A 26,691-nucleotide genomic window follows, 5' to 3' on the forward strand; every position below is an offset into this window, starting at 1 on the left:
GACCTAAAGATACATATTTGATGAAAAAGTCATTTTGGTATGTTTTTTCATTCTGGAGTAATGTCGATTTGAAGTTTTCTTTTGTCCCCCTTTCTCCCCCCTTGAGATGAAAAATTTTGCAAAAATTCAGGGAGATACCCCCATGTGTCCTCTCTATATTTGTGTACAGAATTAATTTATCTCAAACACAAGCTGATGCAGAAATTTTCCCCTGAAAAACGCGTTTTTCGGCCCCCTGGCTGAGGGTGGGGTGGGGTGGGGGACCAGCTATGGGCCCAAAGTCATTTTTTGGGGATACTTAATAAAATACAATGTGCACTTCGAAATAAAACGATGTATTTAAACATATTTACTAGGGTGACAATGAAATACACCAGAAAAAAAATTTTTCAAATATTTTTTTTACAGTACACCTGAAAAATGTGCTATGAGGTATCAAAAAATTATCCCCAAAGTTTCATCCCTCCAACTTGATTTTAACCCGTGCCGCAGTGGCTCCAAAGTTTGGAACATAATGTCCGAGCGCAACCTTACGAGTCTCACGGCGACGCGTGATGGAGAAATCGTTGAGTACGCGCTACACGTACAATGTGGAATAGAGTAACAACACTCCAAAATTTTTTTTGGTGATAATTTGATGTTATTTTTTTTTGTCACAAGCTAACTCTAAAACATTTGTTAAATTATATTTATGGCGAAAAAACCGATTTCTCTATTTTATTTTGCTGTAGAAAAAGATTGAGCCTTTAATGCACGTTTTTGTATGTGGAATTAGTTTCTAGCTAGTAAGTATATAAGGTAAATGATGGCCATTGTACATGGATGGTGAGTGAAGAAATATCGAATAAGCATAATAAGTGAATTTTATATCATAGTAACCTTTTGGTATAAAGAAACGTACAAAAACAATAACATAATTGCGTTAAAAAGATCAATTTTTTCTCAGGTCGGAATAAAATTAAAAAATTGTACTTTTTTGTAGAAAATATAATTTAAAAACTGTTTTAGAGTTAGCTTGTGATGAAAAAAAAATCATCACATTATCAACAGATGAAAAAATACAAGGTACGTTACTCTATTGCACTTCGTTCATGTAGCGCATACTCAACGATTTTTCCACCACGCGTCGCCGTGAGACTCCTAAGGTTGCACTCGGAAGTTACGTTTCAAACTTTGGAGCCATTGCGGCACGGGTTAAAATCAAGTTAGAGGGATGAAACTTTGGGGATCATTTTTTGATACCTCATAGCACATTTTTCAGGTGTGCTGCATTCAAAAATCCGAAAAAAATTTCATTGTCACCCTAATATTTACATGATAAAAAATATGTAGATGAATAAATACAGATAGTGACACTGTTTTACATTATTTTTCACACTTTCCCTAATTCGATAATTATCAAGCAATAAATCAAAAGCAAAACTGTCCCGTACAAACATGAAGAACGTCGATCATGTTTTCTCAAATTCGGTCGATGTTGAAGATGCGTTGTAAGCGGCGATCAGCTCGAATATAAGCAACTCGATCAGCTACCTGGATCCACAATATCGCCGCAACTGGTACTTTACCTTAGTGAAAATACCATTTGTGAACGATTCAATACTAAATCAAATCCAGTGAAAGAGGTGAGGTAACAAAATTTGACCATTTAAAATCCATCAATAAAAGTTGAAGATTGTTTGTTCATGAATGAGTTTCATTTATGAGACGCTGAAACATATCTACCAAAATACTCACTCACCATTCTCACCCAGACTATGCAGCAGGTGACTAATTTAATGCCCAAATGGCTAACTGGGAGTGTCTGGGACCAAGTTCAATTAGGTGATTTAGCAGAATAGCGGGAAAGTTGTTCAAGCCATAGAAATTCATGAAATCATTGCCAAATATCCAATTTTTCAGACAAATTCATCTCCTCACTCCTTGAAATATTATTTTTTCAGTGATGCCTTCTTATTCGATCCATTTCTCAGGTTTTGTATTTAAAAAATGCTATCATCATTTTCAAAAATAACTTTACATTATTATCAAAAGAACTTAAGGCCTTTATCTCTCCTTTAGAGTCATTAAAAGAGTTAAAATATTAGCTCCGAGTGATTTTTTTTCTCTTTTTCATCTTGTTGTTCATCGTGTGGTTTTTATATCTACTATTTTCTCGTTTTTGTAATCCGCATTTTCGTTTAATTTACTCTTTTTACTTAATAAAATTCGTCTAAAAAGTGTCTCTCTCTTCCTGTTACTTTCCCTTTTTCCTTTCCTTTCCTTTTTTTTTTTTTTTTTTTTTTTTTGCAACACAGCAGCGTGAAATTACTTTCACTTTAAAATCTATAGCTTTTTTTAGATTTTAAATAAAACACGCTCTGTTTTCCTCCTCTTGTTGTTGTTGTTGTTTTATGCCTGTGTTCTTTGGCAATGGAGATGTGCGACTCTCGTGGAGAAATGATATCCTGCTAAAAAGAAAGTACTTCCTGCATTCTCGTGTCAGGGGCTTTCGTATTTCGCGAAACGATTTTAAACTGTTTATGTAGTGCAGTATTGCGTCGAAACAGAGTAATTCGGTGTTGTAAATTTTTATAGCGGGCGTTTGCCCGCCTCCTCTTCTTCCATTACTTACCCCCGTCTCCTACTTGTCATGCAACTAGCTACATTTTTCGTTCAATTCTCTCTTCTTCTTTTTTTTTTGCCTCTTCGTTTGAGTAGTTCTGTATAATATGTAAAGAAAGTGTACTTCGTAATAGTGGTAACGTGGTGCTCGCCCAATGGTGAATTTTTTTGCGGTCAGGATGAATTGCTAAAGAAATAAGAAAGGACAAAAAAGAAGCGAAATTTTAACGCTTCTGTGCGATTTGTACGCGGTGTGCACGTTTGTATATTTTTCAGCATAGAAAAGAAAGCTTACCTCGAGTTGAAAGTGAAGAGAAATGTGCTAGCTAGTTTGGTCGAAGCTGTAGTATTAAGCATGTTGGTACTTATTTTCGTTTTTAATCTTCCGAGTAGGTACGTATTAGAATAGGAAGCGCGAGTACTGGTAGCTTAGCTTCATTAAACAAAGTACATATTTTTACATGGCGATCTTTTGAACTTGGTGCCGAAGGTAACGATGTCTGAATACATTCGCGTAATTAATTTTGCTAAGTGATTTCTAAAGTAGGTACTCGTATATCATTTCGTGGCTTTATTATGATTATCTTTCCTTCCAGGTGTAAATTTAAGAGAGCTTATAGAAGGAGATTTGTTTATGTTCCTGCATAAATGATGCCTTAGAAATTGTTCTCTAAAAACTTGATTTGGGTATTTTTCCCAAGTTTTCGAAAAAGAAGTCATTCTCGTTAAAATACGAGGAAGTTATTCGATGATGATACTTCTACAAAAATATGGAAACAAAAATGGTTCGAGTTCGCAATACTTTGAATGCTCATTTGATGTTGCAAGATCATTCCCTCCGTGAACTCATCTTGTTTGACTGCGATTTTTGGAAAGAGCATGGTCTAACACCCCACAACTCAAATTTCAGCTGCTCGAATTGATTTTTCGAATTTTGATGAATTTTTGAAAATTCAAAATTGGCTATTCGTGCTTTTTTTTAAAAATACGTATTTTTATTTTACCTTCTCTAAAAGTGATGGAGACATGATTCCTTCGAACCGAATTTCACTGTTTCCGATTATTTTGGAGCCTCCAGAGCGATTTTCGATTCCTCCATAACCTCAAAATTTCTCCAGGGCTGGTATAGATAAATCAATTTGAACAGCTAAAAATCGAGTTGTGGCTTATGCTGGACCCCTTTTAACGAGCTCAAACACGTATTGTTTGATTTTCAGGTGGACATCTCAAATGCGTTTTTCTGACCACGAATATTCATGAGGAAAATGTTTTTAAAAATCCAAAAATTTTCTATACTAAAGGAGATTTTTGAAATCTGCACAAGTAACTTTGTTTCGTCTAAAACCAACCCTAAAAATTCGAAATTCTTTACTTGAAATCTTTCTGAGGCTCCAGCGCAATTTTTGATTATTTGAGTATTTTAAAATTTCTCCAGAAGTCACGGAAATTAAAATTGGACAACTAGAAATCGAGTTGTGGCTCATCCAGGATCTATTTAACGAGTTCAGCCACATTTGGTCCGATTTCCAGACGGACACGTACATCATGTGCGTTTTCCAGATCGGAATGTTAAAAATTTTCTCTTCATAGGGAGGAGTTTTTTCTTCCCCCCTCCAATTGACAGGACAACTACTATAAATGTCGATTTTCTGGAGTTATGCTAGCATTTTCATGACATTTTTAATCGAAGTATTGAATTTTTGAAGATAATTTATTACCATTTCCTAAAAATAAGTTTCTAAAATTAAATATTTTGAATTTTTTTTCCACGAAAATTACTCTCTTATGAAAAATTTTATTCATAATGCCTCAAGCAACCAACTTGGCAACGTTTTATTGAAAGATATTTTCAAAATTTCTAATCAGAACACCTCATTTGAATACGTGCTGGAGGCTCTGGAACGATTCGAGATGAGAAAATTTGGATTGGGGAATGGATTTTAGATAAGATAAAGTGATCGTTCGAATTTCAAAAATTTTCCATCGTGCAGAAAGTTTTTGATTTTTTGAATTTTTTTCTAATGAATACGTTTTACCTATTCTGGCTGATAATGATAAGCCACTAGGTACTGAATTTTGTAGCTTTTCATTTCCATTCTACCAGGAGAAACAGTTCTGGAGAAACTGAAAACTGTGCTGGAGGCTCCAGAATGACCAGAAGAGGCAAAATTCAGTTCGAAAGAGTTGAGGTATATCAATTCCAGGAGAAACCTTCATTTTTGCTGGAAAATAGTCAATTTTGAATTATCAGGATTTGCAAAAAATCGAAAACTTAATTTGGACAGCTGAAATTTGGTTATGACTGTTATGAGGTTTCAAATTGGAGGTGGACACAATATTTAGAAGTTCAGCTCAGTCGTTCATGAATGATTTGATCATTAGAGGTATTTAACCATTCAGTTCAGTTTTTGTCCCTTACCATACACAAATTATTTCTTTCATTTTTACTTCTTTTGGAGAAATAATTTTTTGAGATGTAGTGGGAGGTTTTTCCCTCTTTCCTCACATCATTTGCTGGGTAAATATTTCCTTAAACGAAAACTCATTCATTACACCTCCTACCTATAATTTTCTCAATATTAATTATTATCATTGCACCGGCCATATTAGCATTGTACCGGTTATATCATTTACTTATCGTACGACTAGCGGCGTTTCGAGGAACTTATATGTAAGTTTCCTACGTTCGAAACTTTCGCATGAATCTTCAGTAGGTCCGAGCACCTCGGCCTGCTCATTCGATGTAGTGAAAAGTTGAACCGGTGTTAATTATCATGAAATATCATACACGTTACACGAATCTCAGATGAGACAATTCATTTATTCAACATCATAATTAAAACTAAACTTTTAATTATCCACAAACACACTCTCTCTTTTCCTTCCATCGTCTTATTTTCTGTTTTTATTCTTCGAGAATAGGTGAAATAAATTCATCCGGTCGTAGTAGGGTAGCTGCCACCTATTTCGGTTGATTTCTCTGACCAAGGTATGCTAATTGATTTTTTTATCTAGTTTTAAGCTGCACGATTTTCTTTATCTTTGTTTTCATTTTTGTTGCTCAATATAAAATCTCAAAGCAGTGTGCTTGTTATTTTCTTCAAGTTCGATGGGTTAGGGGTGCCCTTTTTATCCCTTCATATTATTCTTGGTATACCTATTTTTCGTCCCCGATTATAATTGTTTAATGGTGAAAGACCCTGATTTCAATTATTCATCCGGTTACATTATTCCTATGTATGATTCTTAATGGTAAATCTTCGAGATACATTCGTTTCATGATCAATATTACGCTAGGCGGGTTTTGGTCCATTTAGGATCAACATATCAATTAGGAATAGGTACAAGAATTTATGTCTTCTTTATTCATTTTTATTTATTATGTCCGAATAACCCATGGCGAGGCGGTAAATCGCCAGACATGGGTGTGCTTTGATTAGCTAGGTCATTTCCCAGGGGTTTCATTATTTTTTTTTGGTTCTTGGGATGATGCGGTGCATGAAAAGGAATTTTCGGCACGCTTCAGAGATGTTAATGTAAGTCATCCTTCATGAGAAGACGCATAAATTATAGGTATGCACTTGGTTGTCAATAATTAAATCACTTTCGTCCACCACCTCCCCTCTACCACTCAATAATACATATATTTGCTGAGAAAATTATAAAGTTGATTGTACTGTAAAAAGCAAGTTGATTTCAAATCATTTCTACGAAACGTACCTATCCTTCGTACGATTAAGTGTAATTTTGTTTATTTTTCTTTATTTTTGCGCACTATTGCCGCAGCGTAAGTATACGACGAAAACTCACTGATTCAATTTTTAAATGGCGACGTCTGCAATCAGTGAATGAACGAGATGTGTTCTATAAATTGATACCTTTTATCGGATTTTTTGCCATCATATACGAGTAAGTACAGCACACTATGTGTACATTTCAGTTACCTGAAACCTATAGGTACGTACTTGGAATAACCAAAGCATGCAGTAGGTATCTCTAGCTTCATCAAATACGAGTAGAGTAAATTCAACTCGAGACATAATACACTTTCGAATCGTTTATGCTAGAGGGATTTTCGGACGATTTGGACGTGGATTGACTCGTCGACCTTTTTAAAAAAAATCTATACGTGCCAGACCATCGACAACAGACATCGTTAGGCATAAAATAGGTAGTAAAAAGCAACGTAGCGTACGAAATTATTGTCAGTGAGAATAGGTCCTGGCATCGGAGTTTTTCTCTCCATCTGTGAGAAGTCTCGAGAAAACCTAAGATATTTGATGCCGAATAAATAAGATTTTTTTTTAACAAACCAAGTTTACGAAAATGTCGGTTTTTTACCAAACGTTGCAACGACTTTGGCTACGACCAAATATAGTATCCAATATCCATATACCTATATACCTACGGTATAGTAAATAGTTGGTTTGGAAGAACCACCCTTGTAGTTTAGCTGTCCAATGTCCACGTGCGATTTTCTTTTTCAAGCTCACACAAGACTTGAATACGAACTACGAGGACGATGCGGTCAAGGAAAATGAACGGAAGTGAATGGGTTTGCGTGAAGTTCGAGTTGCCTAGCGATTGTACGTTGTGTGAGAGAGTAGTTCGATGCGAACGATGCTGCAAAAAGATATATTACGAGATCAAAGGGTACTTCTCTATTCGAGAAAAGCTGCGACCGATGTCGTGTGTAAAATTTCGTCGTATTGTGACGACCACACAGTAGACCGTTCTCTTTTTTTAGTACGTAATATACTACGAAGAAAGATAGACCTATGCGTAGCATACCGTATACTATAAGATACGATACGATATCACTCTGTCCCTCGTCTGTAGGATTGACTACGTTGCAGATAACGATGAAAAGAGATCGATGACGTTGAGCTGCAAATATGTACTTACTGCAGCGAAAAAGATGACGAATTCCCTAAGGGGTGTACTCCTCTTGATTCTCTCATCGATTCGTGCTCAAGTCGTATCGCTGTATTGATGAAGTTTCTATAATTTTAATTCAGTACGTTTTCAAAAAAAAAAAAATGAGAGAAAATTTCGTAAAAGGAAACGACGACGTTCAGGACTGTAATTAGATTAGATAAGGTCGTCTAACATCCCTCCCAGAGTAAGTAAAGGGTATTATAAGGATAGAAGAATAAAAACTCAGATGAACGAAGAGTTATAATACCTACATATATAGCTAGTAGCTAGTCTACGTATAGTATATAAGATTCGCTGATACTATAAACTTTTCATTGAAATCTGTCTATAAATTTGGTGCTGGTTGCTTTGTCTTTGTCTTTCATTCATCTTATATATGTACAATATCACAGAGATCATTTGGTTCAATTCTCGCTCTCTCTCGTACTCTTTCTGATGTCTGCGTTGCTGCTGGTGCTGCCTTTGGTCGAGTTTCTCAAGAGCAGCTATACACTATACACTATATACGTACTATTCTACGTTGGATAATTTAATGGGATTTTCTTATCTTTTTTCACTTGTCTGCTGATGCTGTATGAAAAGCATAGAGCGGCGTTTTATCGTTTCCAAGTTTTGCGAAAAGCAGCGAGAAGAAGCGCATAGCGTTAAAACTGAAATATTTGGGCGCCGTAACTGATACTTGAATGCGAAAAATTTGGCAAACGTTCAGCAAATCAACTCGGTTGCGCGACTATTAAATCTCCATCTCGTTTATCTTATAACAACGCGAGCAGATATGCTATAATTTTCGCCTTCATTACGTATTGTTGTTGTGATACTCGCTGTACCAGGATATATACGACAACGAGCACAGAAATGACGGCGTGCATCGTGTGCCTTTGCTGTACTATGCACTCCTATCCGCCACTAGGGACGAGAAAAACCAGGAATATTTGGAAATTTGAATTTTTAACGATGCCCCATAACTACCCTTAACTCTTACAACTTTATTCAAGATAGGTATCAGTTTCAGGCCTAAAGTATGCTCGTATTTCCTGGTTGGAATAGTGAACTTTTTGTCCGTCTTCAGATTTAGGTATAAAAAACAAACAAATAATTGCTTTGTGGTGATTTTTTTTAGCTCCTCAGATCAATTTGGAGAGACTTTGGCGATGACACAAAATCAAAACCGGTAAGAAAAAGCACGAAAAACTTTTTTTTCCTGCTGTTTTATGAAGACGTGGTTAGGGTTTTAAAACTAAAAATTTCCAAAAGGAAAATCTATATTGGCCATTCCTTGGAGTTGAATACATCGAATGAGTTAATTTGGGGAGCCTCCAGCGATTATACAAAATCGAAATCGGTTAAAAAGGCGCAAAAATCCACTTTTTTATGCCAAAATTCATTTAGGGAGATGGAAGCGTCCCACAAGATTTTTCAAGGGTAAAAAAATACGAAAAATACAGTTTTCTTCACTCCAAATAAGTAGCTCCAGGGAGCTGATTTTCAGATTTGTTTTACAGCATTTGATTTCCAAATTGGCTGGTTCTTAATTTGGCTTTATTGATCTTTTTCACTTCTCTGCTGCCCCTCCCAAAATTTTAGACATTTATGAGAATTTTGAATTAAGGTCATCACCGTAATAAACCCCCTCCAATCAAACATAGACATCCGAGGATTTTAAATCAAGGTCATCACTAATCAATCCTTTCAATCAAACGCCAAACCAAGCCCATAAATACCGAATTTGAGCGAATTTCGTTGAAAACCCTCCGGATGATATATTCTTATGAACCACTAATTATACCTATCGAAATGTTTTGGTAAATTGTTCTGATACTGATACATATTAATTTGAAAAGATATGACATGGAAGATGAGAGCTTTGCAGTGTGGTGGGTGACTTTGATAATGATTTTTCATGTTTTTTATATGCCAATTATTCATTCCTAAAAATGTTCTGGTAATTTGGGAAGGGGAAGTAAAATTTATTGTATCTTGAAGAGCTTTTTTTCCTCCTCAAAATGATTTTTCATTTTTTACCGTACCTACTCTATTTCTACTCAAAATGGCCCCAAAAAACACTTTTAGACCACATATTTCTACGTTTTTTGATGAGAATTTGTTTTTTTTTAATGCTAAATAGGTATAAACGTCAAAAAAGCTGCATAAATGATATAATTTTTATCTCTTCATCGCCTCAAATTCATAAAAGCTTTTTACAACGAAAAAAAAAAAAAATATATCGAAGTCACGCCACTTTACTATATAATATGGTTTGAAACGTGGAAAAAATGTTACAGATATTCAAAAACTAGTAAAATTGACTTGTAAATGGTGACAAAAAAGCAAAATTACTCGTATAATGGTTGAAAATTCAGAGTTTTTGAGAGTACGAACGATATGAAAACTGCGTTTTGAAACTTTTTAAGCCAATTTTTTGTATGAAAAAAGTGGCAACACTGATTTTGATGATATCACCAAAAAGCCTTTCAAAACCTCTGAATATTGGAAAAATTTTCATTTTGGGAGGTATATCGTGGTTATTGAGTAATCCACTGCTGAAATGGATGATATTTCAATTTCACTGAAAACTTTGACACCCCCTAGCAGCCTTTAAAAAAGGGCTAGAGAGCTGCGATTTGCGCCATAGGTCATCCCTTCAAAAGATCGCTGACCCCACTTTACTACATCTTTGTCGAATTGACGTAAAATGACCCTGAAAAAATTCACTATAATCAAATATCAATTGAATAGTTATCGAGAATACACATTCATTGATATTTACGGCAAACTGGTTAGGCAATTTTATTAACACCTACGAATTTAGTTCATTTTTGAAAGGCAGTAAAGAAGGCAATGGAAGCAATTGCTTACAAATTGTTTTTGATTGGTACAGAAGAAGTGGACGTAAGTGATACGAGGTAGACCTCAAATTGTCTAGTTAAATATTTCACGCTTCCCGGATTCACTTCACCCTTCCTGGTCCTAACACTTGAGAATGTTTGAATAATTTTTCAACCTGGTTGCTCGTAAATGGCTCGGATTCTCTCATCATTTGGCCCACTTTTTAAATAGGTAATTTCTTCATGAACGAATCACACATGATGAAAGAGGAGATAATTATATGCAGGTAGTTACGTAAATAGTACATAGGTAGGTAGGTACATTGGGTATTTTTCCAATGCTCGAAATTCGTGAAGGATTTCATATTTCAAGCTTGGGAGATCAGTTTCGAAGAGAATCATTGATGAACGAGTGAATCAATAAAAAATAACTTCTGCGATAAGTATACAATTGAACTTTGTGAACAAATCATGCAATATTATGTTAAAACATATTTTGACTGTTCAAATTAATTTCTCAATCGATCAAACGAATTAATCGAATCTCTTGTATAAATTTAAAATCTCCCGCACTGCGACACAATCTATCCATCGTTAGATACTGGCGACGGACGACCTGAAGACGACATTTTTCTTAATCTAAAAATACATAATATTATAATGTCAACAACCGACGCAAATACTATCTCCTCTACGAATATTTTCAGACCAGCTAACGCGATGGCAAAAGCTGCAGTAATTTTTTTGTCGATCGCAAAATATGTACATGTGCTTGAAATCCATCTCATCGTCTGCCATCGATAAATCATATCTCGGTGAAACCCCTTTTTCAACGTAAACGCAGTCGCAGCAACGTAGTAAAAAAGAGAGCAACGTTCCAACTCGAGGAAATATTTCACGCGGCCGTTTAAAAGCTAATTTCGTTTGTTTGCTGGATTTAAAATGGATGGAGTACGCCGGTAATAATTCATATTCCGGCGGAAATACGTTGTCTCTTGGTCGCGTTGTGTAGGATTTTTTCCTCTTCCGTCTCCGCCCCTCGTATGGTCGTATCGTTCGTCCTAACAACCGTACAGAGTATACAGGATGGCAAGAGGCGGGTAACAAAAAATGAAAAAGCTATTCGAATTCAACGATGTCGTTGTCCAGCTAAGAAAGGAGAAAAAAATTTCACACGCCGTGATACTGCGGAGATGAAAAAAAAAAAAAATGAAACGGTATGAGAGAAGGAAAAAAAGAAAAGCTGAAAACTCGGCATTAATACAAAAGCAGCGAAGGAAAGGGAAAGAAAACTACGAAGAGTCTCGGGCTGGTATAGTGGAGTTGAGCAGATACACAGCACGATATGAAAAGTCAAGATAGTTACAAAGAAGTTAGTGAGGTTTGTGTCGATTTTAAAGGCACGTCGTCACCGACGATTTATCATAGCCGCCTGAATAACCCTATTAACGCTATATTTCCTCCTTTTTCAACGCGGTTTTTTCAAAACGATGAACGAGTTTACGCTGCGCTGATGCCAGTGCTATCGTCGTTTTTGTAATAATATGTAGGTACTGTACATACATATCTATCTGTTCAATATAGAAGAACGCGTCGTGATGTGGTCTGCTATATATTTTCATGCGAGAAGTACATAGAAACAATATTTGTACGCTGAAAGTGTCTCAAATTTACTGTCGGTTGACTTATTTGAATGAGTCGCTTTTTAGCATCTTCTAATGTGATAAAATAGACAAAAAAGCTTATTTATGTAGGTAGTTCTGTTCTAAGTGGATCAATTTGCAGCTACTTTCAATGAGTGTGAGATTTTGAGAAAATCATGGGATATTCTCGATATTAAATTGATAATTTAATTATAGTGTATTTTTTCGTTGAACTACAAGTTATAAAAATGTTCACCAAAATTATTATTGAATTTTATTTTAAAAATTTTTGAATAGTAAGTAATTTGAAAAAATCTCGGTAAATATCCGTGAACATGAATTTATTTGTTTTAAAAACCAAGACGAAAATTCTAAAAATTTCATTGGAAATCCTGTCAACCAAATGGAGTTTAAAATTTCAGGCATTTCATTTTGAAAAATTCAAAGAAAAAAAATGAATATTTTTGTGAAAATTGGTGAAGCAAAAATACATATTTTTACCTCATGCACATGAATATCATTGGCAAATACTTTTCATTTGCGTTTTTCGATTTCAACTCAAGTTCTACAAAACCAGGAATATGGTGAAGATAAATCCATGGAGGGGGAGGGGGATGGTGAAACTTTTATCTAATCAATTTGAAGTCTACCTCGTATCACTTGCGTGCACTTCTTTTATTCCAATCAATGCTAAAAACAATTTGTAAAAGTAAGCCTCCACTACACTTGCTTCACTGCCTACCAAAAATAATCTAAAATAAGGTACGAGTTAATACAATTGCCTAACCAGTTCGCCGTAAATATCAATGAATACTAAGTAGGTACGTATGTAGGTACTAGGTAGGTACTCGGAAGCATAAACGAAGTCGAGTTTTCCAATGTTGTGCAACCTTTTACGAGTTCCTATCCATAGTCCAGATAATGTAACCATCATATTATTTGTCCTAACCCTTCATGGAGGTAGAAAAGGCACTCAGAAAAGAAATTTTCAAAAATTTTTGTACCTATCAATTTTACTGATTTTGTGATGAGTTTGCTCAATTATTTTCACATTGAATAAGTAGGGATTTCATATGCATTTGCCAATATTGAATAAACTTTACCTAGTAGGTATACTCTACCCATTTCCTGACATTGAAAAAAATTTGTAAGAATTTGATGCAATTTCAATTTTTTTTTTTTGAATGTATAATTTTGTTTTTAATTATTTTTGTGCGAGTTCAGCTGATTTTTCATGAATTTTTGGGAAATTTTTATGTAACGTTACATACAATTTTGAATTTTTATCGATCATCTTTTCATTTATTTTCTGAAAAAATCTATTCAATGTTTTAGGTTCACTCCCCCGCCTCTGGGGCGAGAAATATGAACGAAGGTTCATTTTCCGGCAAATTTTATGAATTAGAACATAACAATCGCAGAATTTTTCCAATTTGACCAATATTGAAGAAGGTGGATTGAAAAAAGTTTTTGGGGGCTTGGGATCCACAAAGGGGGAGAATTGGTTACGCTTCGTTAAAATTGGCGTTTGAAACTTGAATCAACATTCCATTTGACATTTTTACATTTTTTAGTAGATACATTTCAATTCACTGCACATATGTTATATCGGCAGATAACTGAATTGATGAGGGGGAGGAGGGGAGGGGTGACGCTGTAGTCCGTTCTGTATCTCAGAAAAAGAAAAAGAATGTACCCTCAATCATTTTTTAACGATTAAAAATTTAATTAATTAATTTATTTATTTATTTGTACATCGATCTTACAGTTCAGTGGTATACGCTATTTCACGCAAAAGATATGTTAGGTGAAGTTGAGTATATATCTGGTGCCAACCTAGGACGAAGACGTCTGTTTGAGGTTTGAGATGTCAGTTCTGTTAAGGAATCTTGATTTTGCATACGCATGAGGCATTTGTGTGGTTGTTTTGATGCATTCTTGGATAGTATCTATTGAAAGTTCTTGTCGGATCTGTGAATTTTGCAGGAACCATGGACTTTTTGTGATTATGCGAAGTATCTTATTTTGGAATGTTTCCAATTTTTTTGTATTCGTTTTCGAAGTTCCAATCCATGCAATACATGAATAAGTTATTATTGGATGTAGAAGTGATAGATACAGTATTCTACCACAACGAATACTTAATCTTGATTTATAATTCAGGAGTGGATACAACAGGCGAAGTCGAGTATAGGCTGTACTTAGTTTGAAGTCTATGTGACTGGTGAAGTTCAATCCAGGCATTGATGGTATCACCAACCACATGTTAAAAAACCTGCCTCGAGATTATTTAGAACACCTATGCAAAATCTTCAATGGTTGCTTACGCTCATCGTATTTTCCTAACTGCTGGAAGAATACTACTGTAATTGTAATTCCAAAACCTGGTAAGCCTAAATCAATGCCATCTAGTTACAGGCCAATCAGCTTACTGAGCAGTCTCTCCAAACTTCTTGAGAAAATCATCAAAAAGAGACTGACAACAATACTCACTCAAAAAAGTATAGTTCAAGACTACCAATTTGGATTCAAAGAGAAATATAATGCTCCTTATCAAGTGCATAGAGTCTGCAAAGCAATTCATGATGGCTTTGAAAAAAAAGAATATATACAGCTGCGGTCTTCCTTGACGTTGAAAAAGCATTCGACTCTGTCTGACATGCAGGTCTACTATACAAACTCGTGGCGCTTAACCTTCCACTTTACCTCATAAAAATGATCCGTTCATTTATAGAAAATCACACATTCCAAGTCAAAATTGGAGATACCATCTCAAGTTTGAAAAAAGTCACCGTCGGAGTACCTCAAGGCGCCATTATGACCAATATATTAACAATCAATGTAATAGCGCTATTACAGACCCCCTTATGTTCAAAGCGCCGTAGGTCCACCCCCCTTGGTGCTGGAAAATCGATACATGGCTCATCTGATGGGAAATTTGACGTAGAACAACATTCCTCAACCATTTTTGCGCTACAGTCAATATTTTTCGATGAATTGGTCACAATTTGGGGGAACGCACATCCGGGACAGTAGGGGACTCCTCAAATTCGTTTTCAGGACATCAAAATGGCCGGACCAGTACCTATACCAAAAATCAGCTTGCCACCTAGGGATTCACTATAGAACTTTTTTTTTTGCTAATTCTACTGGACTTATTATGTATAGGTAAGTGACTCTTTGGAGTGATTTAGAACTATGTACCTATATTTTTCCAATCTTTTTGTGCAGGTTCAAATTCAAAATTCTCTCCAGTGATTTATTTTTGAAAACAAAAAATGAAAAATTTATTGTTTACAAACGCGTGAATAAAAAAAGCAGAAATTAAATTTTAAAAAAATATGTAAAAAAATTGTAGTCTATTTTCGACCTCCCGCGAGTAGATTGGTGATGGTTTTGAACTGTTTTGGAGCCTCCGGTGGATTTTCAAATTCTCCATTTTTTGAAAAAACCCAGTTAGTAGATAAGTATGGCTAACAACCAAACATTTTTCCAACGCTTAAGATTTTCAAAATATGTACTATCAGCTCAAGTCCATCAAAACAGCCACAAATATGGTAAAAATTTGAACGTTTTTTCAAATACATACTACCAGTAGAAACCTGAAAATCTGCTGAAGGCTCCAAAACGGTTCAAATTTTAGAGAAATCGGAAGACTCCAGGTCATTTTTGGTTCGAGAAAAGATACCCTTACAACGTTCTTTTCCCTTCAATGACACAATTGTCAACAATATTCACGCACACAACTCGTTAAATAAAGCACACATACACATAGGAATTCAACAACTTCCACAATATTCGCAGTAAGGTAGATACATATTTTCAAAGATTATTTTCCAACTTTATTCACCCTACTTGGTTGATTCGACCACAATACACAACGTATCTAATTTTCCCTCGTCTCTTCACGACGCAGAAAATATCACGCTGTTAAAAACAACAATAACCGTAAACTTTGCTTTCAAAAGATTAAAAAAATAATGCAGCGAGTTTGTTATTTTAATAATTCCGCGTGTATAGTCGAGTAGGTATCATTTCATAAAATCTCCCGCAACACGCATTCTCATCATTAGCTTTCCACATGGGTACGTAGAAATTTGTCAAGGTTTGAGAAAAGCGAGCAGAAATAAGTAGCATTTTTCCCAGGCGAACTTACACTCTTGATACTTTTTACACTAAACTGCTGCTGTACTTTAATTAATACCGCTTCCGCCTACGATACGTACGTATTTTGCCGCATTTAATCAGATTCCGCGTGTCTTGTTGTTGTTAGTAAATTTTCGCAACAATTCTATCGTTTACACGACCGTATTCTCTCGCAACGAAACAAAAGTTTTAAACTCGAACCGTGTTTTCTCGTATGCATTGCCATCAAAAATCGACGAGACAATCTTACCAAACAAGTATACAAATTTTAAAGATTGGTAATGCGAGTGTATGCCAACTGCCAAGGCAGGCATTAGGATTACTACAAATGGAGCGTGTAGTGTAGGGGAATAAGATGAATTTTCATTTTCACTGACGCTTTTACTCCAATCAAAGGATTAACCTATGACGTCGACTGACAGATACGCGTATAAAAGCTAGTCTTCATTCACAGGTGAAAGTACACACTATACACAGATGCGTGTAAAGGGGCCTTGTGTTCCCTCTGAATTCAAAATCTCAACTATATGGAAAATCTAAGCAAAAAATTATCGCACTTGAGAAGCGCAAGATGTTGCTGATGATGAAGAAGTGTGAGAAGAGCGACGTTAAAAGCTTTCATCCGGGTAAATCTGGAACAAGCCGCCACCGCCACCGTACTACTCGTACCATAGCTCGTACATCGTGAAAATCAATCTTACGTATACCAAAGAATAGAGAAATTGAAATAAAAGCGTTAAATCAAAGGAATACCAGTGGAAAATAAGCGAGGTTGTGAGAGCGGATAGGATTTAAAGGTGGTAAGGGGAGTTGAAGCAGACTATGACTGAGCAAAACAATGCTGAGCATTTATATTTAGGCGCAGTGTATAGCATTCTATCTGCGAGTTCCCGCATATACATAAATTCGTATAGGCTATAGCATACGTTCGAGTGTATAAGGAAAGCAAAGAAAGCAAAGAGGAAGCAATTGACGAGCGAGTGAGTGAAACAGAATGAGACTGGTAGACGAGTATGGAATAAGAATAGGAAAAATATTTGTCGTGGAATTTTCGCGTTGCTTTGTTTCATTCTACGTAGCTACGTGTATGTATATGTTGTGTACCAAGTCCGAAATTGTACAATTCGGGGTTGGTACAGTCAATTTTGTACCATCTCCGAAGTGTCCGGACCAAGCGTGAATATTACTTTTTCATCGGACTTGGTTTGTACCATGCCCGGAGGGTCCGGACAAAGTGTTCGACTTGGTACAATTGTGTTGTGCAAAGTCCGAAATATAGTTTTATAATGAATTAATTCGAATTTTACACCCCTTTATACCACAAATATTGATCCAAATAAAAGGAAATTTAAAGATGACTCTAAAATACACCACTAGCAAAATTTTCAGGTCCTGAAATTCATTTTTTGATTTTTGAGGAATTTTTAGAGATTCAAATATGGCTATGTTCACTTCTCAAGAAAAAAAAATAAAAAGATCAAATTGAGGTATGTACTTACTAACTAGAATGCTGAAATTTGGTTTTTACTTTCTATTTTCAACTTCTCGATTCGTTTGGTGGTGGTTTTGAACAGGACCATATTTACGCATAGGCAACTTATAGGCAGCAAATTTTGAAGCGTTTTCAGCTCGATTTTTGCGATATTTTTTATACTTGTGAATTGTACATAAGTATTTAGAGTAGGTATAATTAAAGTTTAGCATAAACCCCTTTATGACCTTTTCGATCGATTTTTTCAAAACCATTTTGTATCACTGAAAATTCAAATGTTTTTTAATTTTTTAAAAAATTACTGGAGAAATCAGCTATCAACTCAGAAAAATGGTACAAACCAAATTTCAGCCTTTCACGACAATTTGGTAAAGTTTTGACTTTGAAAAACCCATAAAAAATGAATTTGGAATCGAAGTTTTAGTGCACGAGAATTTCACGACTCCAGAAGTTGAAACTAGAGAGTATAAAAACCAAATTTCAGTATTTTAGTTAGTAAGTACCTCAATTTGACCTTTTCTTTTTTTTTTCTTGAGAAGTGAGCATAGCAATAATATTGGAATCTTTAAAATTTCCCCAAAAATCAAAAAATGAATTTCAGCACCTGAAAATTTTGCTGGTGGTGTATTTTAGAGTCATCTTTAAATTTCCTTTTATTTGGATCAATATTTGTGGTATAAAGGGGTGTAAAATTCGAATTAATTCATTATAAAACTATATTTCGGACTTTGCACAACACAATTGTACCAAGTCGAACACTTTGTCCGGACCCTCCGGGCATGGTACAAACCAAGTCCGATGAAAAAGTAATATTCACGCTTGGTCCGGACACTTCGGAGATGGTACAAAATTGACTGTACCAACCCCGAATTGTACAATTTCGGACTTGGTACACAACATATATAACGTCAAATAGGTTTGCGACAAATCCCATAAAACGTTCAACATTTGGCTCGACGACCAACAACGATGCGATAGCACATCTCTATCGTAATGATGCACAACAACGTAATAAAATGCATTGCCAATCTGTTCGATTGTATCGACAGCATAAGAAATAATTCCACTGCACATATTAAGATTATTGTAATATCCATATGACCCTCTTTTTCATCCATCATCACCACTGCTATTCTCATTTCGCAAAACGTTGTTGGCGACCTCGATACTTCATAGGATTTGGGAGCCAGGGGTCGACACGTGTCCTTGAGATTACTTCAATGATTTATTATGTCAGTTTAGGGTAATTCCATGCATGTTTAAAATATATTTTATGTAGTTAGATCTCAATGAGGGATGACGAATGGCGCAAATCAGAGTTCGTGTGCTCAAAGTTCTGAGTAAAATAGGGATATTGTAAAGTTGGAGTGGGGTTAATTTTAAAACCACAAATGGTACTTTTTTGTAACTTTTACCAGTGTTTGGGTCTGTAGAAGAGCTTTTTGAAAATGTGGTGAAAATCAGTATTGCCATCTTCTTGAGCACCAAAAACTAGCTAGAAAAGTTTGAAATTACCCTATTTACTTTTCCATGGTGCCCATGCATGTTCAAAAATTCTGAAAAAATTACCCCGAGTGCAACTTTTTATGCTGATTTACATATATCAGCCTCCTATGTCATAATATTTTATCTTTTTTCTTTTTTTGAAATCGCAGGATTGAAAAACAAGTTTTTGAGAAAAACACATGGCATGCCGGATTCTTAATGAAACATGAAATCCATCTTCCAGACATTACCATACAATCTTCTGGCTCACTATCTATGTGATAGAAAATTCAGAGTCAAATATGACAATGCTATCTCTGACTTCGGAACAATCCTAGCAGGAGTACCACAAGGAAGTGTAATGAGCCTGATATTATATCTTTTCTACACAGGTGACATTCCTTTGACAAGCGACATCACAATGGCGACATTTGACAACAACAGTACAATTACCACACAAGATTTTGATCCGGATGTTGCAATGGACAAATTACAAAACAACTTAAACGCAATAAACTAAAGCTTTTTAATACAAGTATGGAAATGGATTATGCTCTCAAGATATAGTCAATGCATTTCATGTAAGTTTTATGTACTGCACAAGCATCAAATTTGTTTACACTGTACAACATTGCACCTCATTGGTTGTCCCACCGCGTGACAACACAAACCTGCCATTACGTAAAATGTTTTGACTATCTTATTAAGACATAATCTATTTCCATACTTGTATTCGAATGGTGTCAAACTTGGAGAATCAAAATCATTAATGAAAAATCGAGCTATATCCTTTTTACTGGAAGAAAAGTTTAAACAAGTAGCTAACACCCATGTTTAATATTGATGAAATGCTTCAAATAAACATCGTGAAATATCTGGGATTACACCTTGATACCCATCTCACATTTGGCCTGGGCACTTACATAGATGGCGCTAGTGTTCAGACAGGGCTTTTCTTATCAGCGTTTACAAAAGCATTAATTTCAAGGGTTAAAATTGAGAAAATTAATCGATGTACATTATTTTTACAATTATTATTGCATATCAATTATGATTGAATCATATTTTTAACTTGTAAAACCAGAGTTTTGGTAAACTACAACAAATGGAGAGATCATATTCTGAAGAAGAGAACTCAACTCGACAAAAAACTCAAGTCGCTTTATTGGCTTCTTGGAACTAATATACTGAACCAACAAAACAAGATCTTGGTATACTCGTTCAAATGTTTATTCAAACAATTTGGTCCCATGGCATTGAACTATGGGGTTCAGCTAGTGAATCCAACATCCTGTTTATCAAAAAAATTCCAGAACAAAATTTTAAGAAGACTTATAAACACATTGTATGTAGTATGTAAAGAACAGCACAATTCTTGAAGATTTGGAAATACCTAGTGTGAAATCAATGATATCCATAAGAGGCTGCAAGTGGTTTGCGCACAATTGGGGGAAAACATAACTCGTTTGCGCATAAAATTAGAACTTGTTCACGCACAGGAAACTTAGGGACATATAGGGATGGTAGGTACAACTCCATTGTACATAATTTTTTTCTCACTTTCACAGGCTTAGGACTGTCTGCTTTATTGGCAGGCATGATTAAAAATGTATGAGAGAGTAGTAAGATTGACAAGTATTTTCTGATGGTAATTTCTTTACTTTTGTGCTGCTGCAAAGTTGCTCTCAGAAATTTTTCTTTCTCCTTCATTTCTTTCCTGGCGTAATTTGAAGCACCTTGTCGAATAGAATAGAATTGATTTTCAGGCCCGTCTCTTGCTGTACCTGCAGTATGATGTCAGTAACAGGGTGAATATTCTAATGTGGGTGGTAGAATTGGCCGTTGAAATGCGAGTGAAAACTTTCCACTGCATTTGTTGTTCATGGAGAAGAATCTGGTTCAGCTGCCCAAATATCAGGTGGAAAAGTTGAAAATTCTGTTATGTAGTGGTCTAAAAGGTAATCTGGAAATGCCATGTCAGTTGTAGGAGCTGTAGATATGAGTTCAGTGAAACCATCTGATACTTCGTCAGCAAGTAAATACGCGAGTCCAAAAAATTTTTTCAGCCATTTTCCAACTTTTGATTCCTTGCTTTTATACTCCTGCAGCAGTTGGCCTAAATGGAACTTATAAGCTCTTATTTCACACTCCGAATGTATCAATGTAATGACCCATTCAATGAATCTCAAAAAGCTAGAAACTATGTACAATTGCATACAATAACATCTACCAAGAAAGAATTTCTAACCATGACAATGTATTAGTCAAAGATCTTTTGAATTGTGATGAAGAAATGTACCATCTGCGTAGATGTCGCATATTAGACCTACCAGTGAGATTTCAATCTTAATTGCGTGCAAGCTAAACTTTACTATTTTATAACCGATTTATTTTCTTTTTGTTCCTTCAAAAAAAAAAGAAAAAAAAGAAAGGAAAACTGACCAACATTTAAAAAAAAAAGAATATCAAACCTAGATGACAACAACTCATTGAAAACACGGAGATTCAGAAAGTGCGACTTGTGGCCCTTTTTCCGAGTCCACAGACGCTAACTTCAAATGCGCTTTCAACATACTTTTTGGCCAAATTATGTACAATGATATGTAGTTCACATGCCAAACAACCAAAATCCGTGAAAAAACGATTCTTTAAAATGTTGACCTATTTCCACATTTCCGCCTCTCCTGTAAAAAAAAAGGTTTTCCGACTTTTTGCCCCTTTTGTCAGACCAGGTCACATATGTTAATCAGCACGAAAGGTTGTGCTTGTGGTAATTTTTCCAGATTTTTTGAGAATGGACGCCATGAAGAAATATAGTTTTCAACTTTTTCATTGAATTTTTGATGGCTGCTCAAAAAACGCCCATCTGTTCTCCCCCCCCCTTTTGACCTGTGTTTCGCTCGAATGTGCTGCTATCCTACTTCTGCCCCACTCTTTTGCCACAATTTCCGGAAATTCCTGCATTCACGCATTTGTATCTAATAATTTGTAAATTTTGTTTCAGAAGTTTCGAAATTTCAGAAGGTTCTGTTTTTTGGCCAAAATTCTAAACAAATCCTGTATTCATAATCAAAACGAAAAATTCTGGTTTTCTTTCAAGATTGCCCCATTTTTTCCATTTTGCAGCTAAAAGTACAAAAAAGTGCTTTTTTGATGCCATACCTAATATTGATTTTGAAAAAAAGATATAATATTTTTTGGTTAAAATTCCGGTTGTCAAAATGGCAAAAAAGTCTGATGAACTCCAAAAGTGCAAAAAGTCCTATTTTTGTCAAAATTGCAGAGGATCTTGGGTGTGTTTTGATCAAAAATTCCAAAAAGTACCTAGTTCAAGTCTAGTTTTTTCAAAATTTCCTCCTTTTTGGCACTTCTTCTTCCTTATTAGTTACATAACCATATTAAGAAAAAATCTGACCTTGTAAAAAATATGAAAATACGCCTCATCGATTAAAATATAGGAGTATCCATGATCAAATTGTGAGAAATATTGGTTCAATAAAAAATTCGCAGAGTAAGCTGCAATATAAAAAATTTTTCGAAAATCCTCGTCGTATTACGTACGTTATGTCAAGCTCATCGTAGTCTTTTCTTCTTACAGATCACCCGAAGTGCAAATAATTAGGTATGCCTTTGATATTCCCTTCGTTTTTTCAAAAGAAAAGAGCAAAAATATGTATATTTTCTATAAACCACATCTTCAACGTTACAGTGAGGGGTTTTCCAGAGATCGGCCTTGAACTATGACCTTTGAAAGCTACTCGTAAAAGAATCTCTAGCGCGTAGAGTTTAGTTTTCATTCCATTCGATGAATTATTCTATCTCATTTGCTCGCAATTAAATGTGTAACTTTTCCATTCTTGACGGTGGGATGTTTTTCAAATTTATTTTTTTCCAACAAAGGGAAGAGGAGATAGTCTTAGTCATGTACAACGGGAAAAAGGGAGGGGAGAGGAATTTTTCGATTCAACTTTGGAATTTTTCGTGGTCAACTATCTAATTCTTTTTTATTTTTAAATGAGCTGAGATGAAGAGCTTGAAGCAAGTTTGTTTTTTCTTAAATTTTTACTGTTGGAAGGTTTCTTCCCCATTTACTTCACTTATTCCAAGTTATTGTTAATCTTAATATAACCTCATATTCCCTCTCCTTTAGTCTTTTCCGATGTCTTATTAAAAAAGGAAAAGATAACGATATTGAAACATCATAATCCTACATTTGGGATTCAAAAAGGAAGCATTTGAATTGGGGAAAAAAGAAAATTGTATACAAGCATATAGATATAATCGGCTTACCGTTTTATTTCCATCGGTCGGTTTTAATTTAACTCTGCACAATAATTCGGCCGGCGTTCCAGCTATTACGGTATAATTTCTGGTAACGTTATAGTCGAACTGGTCATAATACGGGCCTTCTGCTACTTCTTTAATTTTTGGCGGATCGTCCCAATCGTCGTAATCGATAGCTGTGCTAGGTTTCGGGGCGCCTGTAAAATGAGCTTGCATTAACGGTAGGTAGGTAGGTAGGTAGATAGATAGGTACCTATAATGTGGTATTTTCAAATGCATAGTACATATTATGAATTGAGTACGTAGCTTGTATGCTTTAATGGAAACACATAACGTCACGTCTTATAAGGTTTTTTCCTCTTAGGATAAAACGCATTTTCAGTGATCAAAGTATTCTCATCGTTAAAATACCTTCTTCCACTCGAACGCATCTTCAAAATAAACGATTGATGATTGTTTTCTAAGTACGTGATGTTGGATGTGAAATTTCATAGCGAATCAAACGCGAACAAGTCTTTTGCGATGATTTCTTTTTCTTCTTGCTCGTGTTTTCTTTTTTCATCTTTCAACTTGGTTTCTCATTTTATACCAAGTACCTACCTACATACTCGTATATATAAGTGAAATATGTTCTAAAGGGATGCGTACAGTTTCGGGTCATTTGATTTAATTTTTCAACGTTTTTTTTTTTTTTTTTTTTTTTTTTTACTATTGCGTGACTGTGGTTTGATGTCGGATTGGAATTTGAAGTATAATCATTATTAAAAAGAAAAATACCCTTATTGTGATAAAATTTTTGCTACAAGATTGAGAATTTCTTAATGAAATTTGAAATTTTTCTCATGATTGAAACCAGATGAATTTTTCTACCGACGAAACGATATTTTTAATTGGAAAATTTTGAAGAATTTATTCGTCTGCGAGATGTTTACTAGAGTGAAATATTTGAGAAAATTCACTTCTAAGATTTTTTTTTTTCATCGTGGTTTCGAGAAACAATAAAATTTTCACTGTAAGCCTGTTTGCAGAAGGCGTTGAAAAGTTTATAAATTAGACATTTAGATGAACATTTTGTAAACTGTGTAGGCATTTAAAATTGCGTAAATTTTCATCCAAGGCCGGTCTTGAAAAGTTTTAAAAGTTGCTTGAATGACGCTTGAAATAGCATTTTTTTTTTTCTGAGTTCATTTAAACGAAATCGAAAACTAAATAAGGTGGCAGAGAAATCATTGCAGTGCGAAATTATAAAACAAATTCGTAAAATTTTTGAAAATTACACGTTTAGTAAAATAATTTGATGTAATTAGATTTCAAGCAAAGTTGTATAAAAAATTTAACAATCATTAGGTATAAAGTTGGAAAACTCTGGTCGTCCACTGCATACGTAAAAAGCTGGGAAAAGTTCAAAAATATTTAATATCAAACAATTACGAGTAGATGCTTTAATGTTCAAAAATTTCATAAAAAAAAAAAATCAAAAAGTTTGCTGTTCAGAATGCTCTTTGCAGAAGCCTGGCTCATCCTCCAAAATGTTTTTATTGATGGACAGCATCGAATTAGGTACCATAGGGTATCCAATTTGTCGTAAGTTTATAAGGATCATACAAAATATTTTTTTTTAATTTCATTGTTGCCTGGTGATTCAATTGTGAATGTAAAATCAATGTTTATCGCCTTCTCCCTTCTTCACAGCAAAAATCCCAAGCTTTAAATTTTTCTTTAAAAAAAAGTGTCATTTCCAATAATTTTTGAACAAATAACTGTTTGGCTTTTTTTCTCTTCTAGTCTTGAAAATGGGAGGTGGCGAAGTGGAAAATCAACTTTTCATGATGTATACAAAAGTTGAAATCTAAGTAAGTATCATTTGGTTATTTTTAATAAAATCTTTTTTTTTTTTTTGCATTTCAACAAATAAATTTTCAAAATAAGTACCTATAAGATTTCCACACCTTAGAGAAGCGCAAAGAATCACCAGATTTGATTGACTCAAAACATTTGATCGATGGCCACTTATTTGAGGTAATGTTGAGCTGAATTTTTGGATCAGGCGACGCGGTAGCGTTGCCACCCCGCCCTCCCACGGTTTCAAACGCGTCATGAAACGCGTTACCGTAGGCGGCGCAACGCCAGACGGAGTTATATTCTCAAATCATTTCATAATGTTAGCCCAGAATATTTCCAACGCATTTTTCTCAAAAACTATGCGTTTATTCAAAAAACGCATAGATACTTTTTTTCTTATTTTTCAAAGACCTTTCAGAATATATAAGAATAATTTTTGTACGATAAAAATTCGCAAAGTTTCAAGTAGGTACCTTGTTTTTTGTCATTTTGGTAAAATTCTTCTTCAAGTTCCACTCAAAGTTAGAAGGATTGGCCGAACCAATTTTGATGAAATTTGGAATATAGCTTTGATTTGTCAACCATTACTGACTAAAAGCAAAAAATTGTAAATTTTTTGAAAATTGACCCTGCACCCCCCCTTTTTGGGCCCCAAAAATTTTCAAAATTGACCCAAAATATCAAAAGGCACTTCTCCACCACAAACTTGATGTTCATGCGAAAATTGAGCTTTGTAGCCCAATTACATCAAGCTTGAGTGGAGTCTAAAGATGCTGAAAAATGACAAATTTTGAAAAAACGAGCAGTATATTTATCCAAAGTACAATCAAACCAAAGCTGGGATAGATGTACGTACATCAAAAGGCACATCTACGATGTTCAAAGTACATTTGAACAAAATTTCAGCGTGATTTGTGCCCTATTCGAAGCTGTAGCTTTTCTTAATGAAGTAGTTTAATTATACTCAAAAAATGGCCAACAATCCATTTTTTAAGAAAAGCTGCAGCTTGGAATAAAGTCCCAATCACGTTGAAATTATGTTCACATATACTCCAAACACCAGGGAAGTGCCTTTTAATATTTTCAAATTGATATGAGCTTTCATTTATGCGCAATAATAATTATTATTGCACATAAGCGTTCAATATCGAAATGTCCGTTAAATTTAAAGCACAACACGTGTTGCCATTACAAGGTGAGCGTTGTATGCAGTTGAAATGCGCCGTTTTCTAAGCAGCCCAAGTGGCTGCTTGCGTTAAGCTTCTGCTCGCCACGCAGTAGACTCCGGTTCGAACCCCATCAGAATCAAAAATTTTTTTCAATTTTTAATTTTGTAAGCTGATTTTTTCAATATGATTTTTATTTAATAGGTATGTTCAATTTTTAAAAATATTGTAAAAAACGTTGTTTTTCACTTCCGAAAGTACAAATT

General features: G+C 34.9%; 1 protein-coding gene across 1 annotated transcript in view; it reads right to left on the reverse strand.

The window, feature by feature from the left end:
- LOC135849145 (zwei Ig domain protein zig-8-like) overlaps window positions 1-26,691 on the reverse strand; it is a 385,619-nt gene that overhangs the window by 233,394 nt on the left and 125,534 nt on the right. Inside the window, exon 2 of the mRNA XM_065369413.1 lies at window positions 23,424-23,614. Coding sequence (XP_065225485.1) covers window positions 23,424-23,614 — 191 coding nt within the window. The remainder of the gene's footprint in view (window positions 1-23,423; window positions 23,615-26,691) is intronic.

This window comes from Planococcus citri, chromosome 5 (assembly GCF_950023065.1).
Source record: "Planococcus citri chromosome 5, ihPlaCitr1.1, whole genome shotgun sequence".
Lineage (NCBI taxonomy): Eukaryota > Metazoa > Arthropoda > Insecta > Hemiptera > Pseudococcidae > Planococcus > Planococcus citri.